The sequence below is a fragment of the Propithecus coquereli genome, unplaced genomic scaffold, assembly GCF_000956105.1.
Source record: "Propithecus coquereli isolate 6110/MARCELLA unplaced genomic scaffold, Pcoq_1.0 Scaffold80, whole genome shotgun sequence".
Taxonomy (NCBI): Eukaryota; Metazoa; Chordata; class Mammalia; order Primates; family Indriidae; genus Propithecus; species Propithecus coquereli.
This window is the reverse complement of record NW_012154174.1, coordinates 6,315,625-6,323,191: the sequence shown is the minus strand read 5'-3', so window position 1 is coordinate 6,323,191 and position 7,567 is coordinate 6,315,625. Positions and strand designations below refer to the sequence as shown.

Here is a 7,567-nt window from a genome sequence, read left to right as displayed (position 1 = left end):
TCACTCTGTTGCCCTGGCTAGAGTGAGTGCGGTGGCGTCAGCCTAGCTCACAGCAACCTCAAACTCCTGGGCTCAAGTGATCCTACTGCCTCAGCCTACCGAGTAGCTGGGACTACAGGCATGCGCCACCACGCCCGGCTAATTTTTTCTATATATTTCTAGTTGTCCAGATAATTTCTTTCTATTTTTTTAGTAGAGACGGGGTCTCGTTCTTGCTCAGGCTGGTCTCGAACTCCTGAGCTCAAACAATCCGCCCGCCTCAGCCTCCCAGAGTGCTAGGATTACAGGCATGAGACACCTCATCCAGCCATGAGCATTTTCTTATAGCTCATTTGTGGGTCAGTAATTCAGGCAGATTCAGATGAACAATTCTCTGTTCCACGTGGCATTGACAGAGGTCACTCTGTGCTGGCAGATGTGCTGATCTGGAGGGTCCAAGAAGGAGTCATTTAAATGTCTAGTGTCTGGGCTCGGCTGGGACGGTTGACCAGTTTACCTACACACAACCACTCTAATGTGGCAGTCTTGGGGTAGTCAGACTGCTTGCACGGTAGCTCAGAGTTCCCAGGGAGTGTGTTCCAAGTGACCCAACCAGAAGTTGTGAGGTGTCTTGTGACCTAGCCTCAGAAGTCCCCAAATGTCACTTCTGCCACATTCTTTTGGCAAGCCAAGTCACCGAGAATGAAGGCCAACCAGAATGTGAGGCTTAGGAAATGCCTTTAAGAACACAAATTCAGGCCAGGCATGGTGGCTCACGCCTGTAATCCTAGCACTCTGGGAGACTGGGGCGGAAGGATCGCTTGAACTCAGGAGTTTGAGACCACCCTGAGCAAGAGCAAGACCTCATCTCTACTAAAAATAGAAAAAATTAGCAAGTCAACTAAAAATAGAAATAAAAAATTAGCCAGGCGTGATGGCTTGTGCCCATAGTCCCAGCTGCTTGGGAGGCTGAGGCAGAAGGATTGCTTGAGCCCAGGAGTTTGAGGTTTCTGTGAGCCAGGCTGACGCCACGGCACTCGCTCTAGCCCGAGCAACAAAAGCGAGACTCTGTCTCAAAAAAAAAAAAAAAAGAACACAAGTTCACTACCGAGTTAGTAATATGATTCTACTGCCGCCAGCTAAGTGACCTGAGAAAGTATACTTAAGCTCCTTGAGCCTCAGTGTTCCCATCTGTAAAATGGGAATAATAATAATATCTACCTCTTAGGGTTTATGAGAGTTAAGTCTTATATATATAATTTATAATAAATATTTATAAGTAAATATGATAAAATGTATACATAAATACATATAAATTAATGTGTGTGTATATATTTTCAGTGCCTGCTGTGGGAAGCCTGCTTATGACCACCAATATCTGCAGTTTCCTCTTCCTCTTGGCACTGACCTAGACCATCTCCCAGCCTCCCCTGCAATTAGGTGTGACCATTGACGGAGTTCTGGCCCATGGGACCTGAGGGGACGTCATATATCTGGCCTTGACATCCTCCATGCTCACTGCCCTGGCCCTCCATCAACCTGTGTTGCAAATGGAAAATAAAGCTTTGTTGAGATCAGGCCACTGAGATTTTGGGATTTTTGTCAGAGCCATTAGCCGAGCCTGAGTAATGCACTGGTAGATACTGAGCTCTCAGTTAATGTCAGCTGCTGTTCTGGCCCAACCTCTCTGCGCCTGTGTTTTTGTCCGTAAAATGGTGATAAAAGGACCTGGCCCACAGGGCTTCAAGGAGCAAAAGAAGTGATGGGGAGTTTGTCTCACCAGCTTAGCTTCTCTTCAACCACAGTTATTTTATCTGAATACTACCAACTGGGTCATCATTACCTTTTCTCATAAGCACGATTATCCATAATAAAACCTCTTGCAGTTTTAAAAGGATAACAGGTGAATCTGCAGTACTGTACGCCTGAAGCCAGTAATAATGTATAGTTTAATTCAGAATTCTTCCTAAAATCCATTTGAATTGAAATTTTTAAAACCTAAATATAGAGTAGGATGTTTCTAATTTAGAAGTTCGTTGATTTATTTATTTTTATTTTTTAAAGTTATGAAATATTTTTAAAAAACAAAAAAAAAAGATCTCACAAACATCTATATTCCCACAACTCAATATGGCCAAATCTTAACATTTTGCTATATTTGATTTGTGTTTTTTCTAAAGAAATAAAACACTATGGATGAAACTGGAAAAAAAAAAAAAGAAATGATGTATCTAAAGCACTTAGCATAGTGCCCAGCATATGCAAAGCGGTAATTGTCCGCTAATTTTTTTTATTTTGAAATTATTTTAAGTTTACAGCAGACTTATAAAGATAAAAGAGGCATTTCTTGTATACCCTTCACCCAGCTTTCACCCACTGTTAGCTTCTTACATAACCTTGCTACATTATCAAAGAAATTAACGTTGCTATAATACTATTAACTAAACCACAAACTTTATTTGGATCTCGCCAGTTTTTCCACTTATGTCCTTTTTCTGTTGCAGGATCCAATCCAGGATACCGCGTTGCATTTAGGCCAGCTAATTTTTAAGCATCTATTCATTCATTGAACACAGAGTATGCTGCTGACTTTTGGTCCAAGACCGGGGATTCTGAGTAGCAGATGATGCCTGTACCTTGTGCTATGATGACAATGGACCACAGTATCGTTTTTGAGAACTTACCACACATTGTGCAAAGCACTTTCTATGTGCCCACTCGATCCTTGCCACAATCCCATGTAGTGGCTGTTATTAATCCCATGTTCTAGATAGGGAGGCTGAGGTATAGAGAGATTAACTGAGACCACACACCTGGTGAGGGCCAGAGGTAGGATTTGAACCCACAAAGTCTGGCTCCAAAGTCATGCTCTTAACAATGCACCACTCCTTCTTTCACAAGCCTGCTCTAGAGAAGAGGGAGAGTGGACGCATTGTCGCAGACCTCCCTGGGCGAGTGTGGCGGGCAGGCAGGCATCCCGGGTCGGTGAGTGTGCCAGCCTGGAGCTCGGCTCTGTTGCCTCTAGGGCGTGGGGAATATTTGGCTTCCCCACTGCCTGCCGCTTCGTGGCTACCTCCCTTCTCCCCCTGCAGCCCCAGGTTCTGCATCCAATCCAGAGAGCCCCAAGAAGGGGGCCTGCTGAAACCTAAACCCCAGGCCCAGGGTGTGGCTCTGTTGCAGTCTCAGGACACCCACCCAGCCAGCAGGGGCAGGCTGCCCACACCCAGACTAGGATGATGATCTAGAGACTGGCTTCTGGAACTGCTATCTTGGATCCTGCTGATGCTACATGAGCAAGAAATAGCAACAAGGACTGAGGTGTCAGGTGGAGGAGGGATCCAAGGGAATTGGGAGTGGGCAGATTGGGCTACTGAGCTGGGACTAGCTTTATGTGCTCTAGAGAATAACAGGCCCCAGCAGCCTGAGGATGAACTGAGGACAGCTCTCTGTCCGTAGGGTGGACAGGAGCCCTGCTGGTTGGGACTGGGCCCCGTGACTAAGCTGGGCACAGCAGCACCAGCCCTTCTGCCATCCTCCAGCAAGGACATATGTATACCCTCTGGAAAAGGCCCAGAGAGTATCTGAGGCAGCCAACAGCCAGCTGGGACGGGGACCAGGTGCTGCAGGGAGGTGATCGGAGGAGCCAACTAAGCAGTACCTACCCTTGAGCCAGAGCCCAGAGATCCTGGATGCACGAGGTAGAATTCTAGCCCTGTCTCATCTTTTCTGAGGCTCAGTGTGTTCATCTGTAAAATGGGAATATTAATACCTCCCAAGCAAGGCAGCACACATCTGTGTGGTTTTTGAATTGCAGAAGGGGTGAACAGGGGCTATAACCCAGTCAATGCTCAGCTCACCCAGCTGGGGACCCTGACTTGGGACTATGTCCATTTGGGAGAAAGGGACATCGTTTCCTTCCCTGAGCTGGTTGCCCAGGCGTGCTTCTGCCCGAAAAGTTGGTTTGCTTGGAGGGGGCACCTTTTTCGAGGAGCACTTGCCCTCTGGAAATAGACCAGATGGCAGAGAAGGGCAAAGACTCCTTACGCCCCCAGGAGAGGGCAGAGCTGGCCCCAGAGAGCCTTGGTGGGGAGTGAGGGGGAGGCACAAAGAGCCCGGGTAGGATAAGACATGCTGGGAGGAAGGTGCCAGGGGAGCCGAGTGGTGAGATGCTGCATGCAGGTGGGGCTGGGGGGAGAGGAGGTGCCCTCTGGAGGCGGCTCAGTCCCAGTCCCAGGGCCATCCTCTCCCTCTCGTGGCCTCCGTAGAGAGGGCTAGTGGCTGTGGTGCCAACCTGTGGCTGCTGGTCCACAGACCCACAGGGCTGTACCTGAGGGCAGGGTCATAGCCAGAGCCATGGGGGCCTTGAGCCTGGGAAGGCCGGGTCTGAGACAGCCAGCTGGGAAAGAATGACGAGGCACCGGGCAAGTCAAAACCCAAGTGGTACAATCACAAGGAGTAGGATGGCGTTTTGGGATGCCGAGGAAGAGCATGTCTCTCAGGCTTGCAGGGTCCAGGAGGGCTTCCCAGAAGTGACATCTAAACTGAGACCTCAAGGAGAAGCTGGAGTTAACCCAGTGAAAAGGGGTGAGGGTGGAGCATTCAGGTGACGCAACCTGACGTGTGCACGGTACCAGAGGAAGACAGTGAAGCGCATCCTGGGAATTGCAAGTGGACTTTCTGTCCTTTACTTGTGCAGTATGTTTGGGAGCAGAATCCAGTGCGGCTGGAGATAGGAGAAGGCCTCAGGTAGTGAGGCACATTTATTCTTTGTTGAGGTGTTTGTACTTTGAGGGGTTTAAGCCAAAAGGTGATGTGATCAGATTTCATTTCAGTAAGAAGCCTGCCTTGGAGGGAGGACAAGGCTGGAGGCAGAAAGACCATTCGCCCGGCTGTTGTGAGAATTCAGGTGAGATTGATGAAGCCAAGTGAGCAGATCTGGGCAGTATTTAGGAGGAGTCTAAGATGACACCTGTCACTGACTTGGGAACGTTGATTGCTATCAGAACCTGTCATCGAAGCAGGGAACCGGGAAGAGGAGTGGGTCTGGGTGGGGGCTGGTGATGAAAACCTCAGCTGGGTTTGAAGTTTGGGTATGATACTCAAACAGAGGTGGCCGGTGGGAGGCAGAGGTTTTGAGCTCAGGAAAGAGAATTGGGCCAGCCGTGTCCATCGGGGAGTCATCAGCCTAGAGATGCTAACTGAGGCTGCAGGAGCAAGGGGGTCCCCCAGGAGAGAGCAGGGCACTGAAGGGGAGGCGAGGCAGAGGGGAGAACCTGGAGAAACCTGGACATTCAAGGGTCAGCCTAAGGTGTCAAGGGCTAAATAGTGGCGGCCAGCAAGGGAGCAGGAAAACAGCCCATTTAATCCTCACGGCTACCTTGGGTGCCATTTACAGGTGAGGAACCCAGCAGGGGGCTTTCTATAGTGTTTTGTTTTATTTTATTAGAGCATAACAACTAAGAAACTCAGAGCTAAATATTTTTTCCTATCATATAACCGTCCCTTCACCTAAGAGTTCTGGAGTGTCCCCTCCCCCACCCATATCTTCCTCTTGTTTAATGTCTCTATTTTTCAGGTGTCTGTAATTTTTTTTTTTTTTCCTGAGACAAGGTCTCAATACATTGCCCAGGCTGGTCTTGAACTCCTGGGCTCAAGTAATCTTCCTGCCTCAGCCTCCCCAGTAAGGAGACCACAATTGTGAGCAGTCCTTTGGAAGTAAAGTGTAAATGGAGAGTTTGGCTGGTTCCAACAGATGCTATCTGTGCACACGAGTTTTGATAGTTGGCTTTGGGTAGGATGGGCATGGAGAGGATGGTGACGCATCGAACTTGGGTCTTTATCAGACACCCTTACTCTTGGTTGAGGGTATGAGGAGGACAAGATGAGGAAGAGGTCATCTAATCCTCAGCACTTGTACCCTGGCTCCTCTCTCTTGGGCATGTGACAGGTATTGCTAGTTGATCCCCACTCATCCTCCTTCCTCATGAACCCTGGGCATGGATTCTGGCCCCTTCTCTAGGCTGCCAGCGTATCGGATCAGAGTTGGCAAGCCACCTGGAGCCTGTGGCCACCCTGAAAGTAAGCCATTGCTTCACAAACCACCAGAAGATCACCTGTCTTTATTATGATGAACCTTTTATTATAGAGACAGACTGAACTTTCTTTTGCATAAAGAATCTCTGGATTGGGTCGGGGAAATCCACCTGCTAAAGGTCACCACCCAGCCGTCCCTGCCCTTGCCTCAGCTAAGCCCCCACTTGCTGTTTACATCTCAAGGTCACCGGGAACAGCAGAGGCTGCCGTCCCCAGAGCCAGGCTGGTCGTGTTGGGCCATGCTGGATGGAGGGTCAGGGCTCCTGGATGCCTGCCAGGTCAGAGCCGCCCCGTCTCCCGCCCCAGTCGGTTGTCCAGAACCTGGAGCTGTCGGAGGAAGCCCGAGTTGGGGCAGATATCACGGTGGGCTTGCACCGTCTGGATGGCCTCTACCAGTGTCATGTTCTCGCAGATCATGAGGAAGGCCAGGACAACCGTGGCGGAGCGGCTTACCCCCATGGCGCAGTGTACCAGCACGCGGCCTGCGGGGAGACCCAACCTAGCATCAGCTACTTGCCCTCGAACCGCCCACCCCTTTGGAAAGAAGAGACGCCCCTGGCCGTCCTTCACAGCATCCTGGAATACTGACGCTGTTCTCACTGTCAAATGGGGCAACTGAGGCCCAGAGAGAGGAAGAGACTGGCTCAAAGTCTCACAGCAAGTCCGTGGCAGGGCTTAGCTTACAACTGGCATTCCCTTCTGCTCCAGGGTGCTTCCTGTGGCATCCTTTGCAACTCTAGGAAGGGGGTTTACTCCTGGGGTGCTCCCGATTTGCTTCATATCACAGGGGGTGCCCACCTACCTCTCTTTTCCCCAGTCTGCCTGCTCCCCTGTTCCTGAAGCCCTATGGCAAGTCCTCACCCTAGAGGAGTCTGCTCAAGAGCCTCTGCGAGGCCTGTACCTTCTGCCCAACACCTGGCCTTTCACTGCGGGATGTGGCCACGCTGACGCCCACACCGGATCTTAGTGGTGTCTGTGCTTGTTAGTTCCCAGGCTGTCCCTGAAGAGGACACTCACTAAATGGCAGTAGCTATTTGCCCCAAGGGGTGGGAGGGTTGCTGAAAGGGTTGTGGCTCTGGACTCCCACCAGGGCTACTGGAAACTTGGACAGCTCCAGAGCTTCCCCAGAAGCTCACCTTGGGGAACACTGAGAGCAGTTCGGATGTATCGCGCAACAGGCAGAAAGTAGACGCTCAGGTCGAAGAAGGGGTTGTCATCGGCCTCGATGCCGTAGTACTCCAAGGGCATTCCTCGGTAAAACTTGGCACCTGTGTCCACCTGAAACTTGCCTGCAGCGACGTTCACAACGTGGGTGATGCCCAGCTGGGTCAGCTTGCTCTTGTCCCGGGCTGCGTACCTGGAGAGGAGGCACAGGGCAGTTAGGAGGGTGGGGTAGATCTCCCTGGGTCAGCCCTGGCTGGGTTGGAACTTGTCTCCCCAACCTACAACCTGCCAAGGGTGGAGACTAGAACCAGTGAACAGGCCCGGGGTGAAG

The 7,567-nt window shown here is 50.6% G+C and overlaps 1 protein-coding gene across 8 annotated transcripts in view; it reads right to left on the bottom strand.

Annotated features, from left to right (window-relative positions):
• Positions 1–6,093: 6,093 nt before the first annotated feature.
• Positions 6,094–7,567, bottom strand: part of DUSP13 (dual specificity phosphatase 13) — a 13,561-nt gene continuing 12,087 nt past the window's right edge. For all 8 annotated transcript variants that reach the window (XM_012663235.1, XM_012663234.1, XM_012663232.1 and 5 more), the window contains 2 exons: positions 7,209–7,429; positions 6,094–6,554 (listed from right to left, as the gene is read on the bottom strand). In XM_012663235.1, the coding sequence (XP_012518689.1) occupies positions 6,352–6,554; positions 7,209–7,429 (424 nt within the window). In that variant the 3' untranslated portion in view covers positions 6,094–6,351. The remainder of the gene's footprint in view (positions 6,555–7,208; positions 7,430–7,567) is intronic.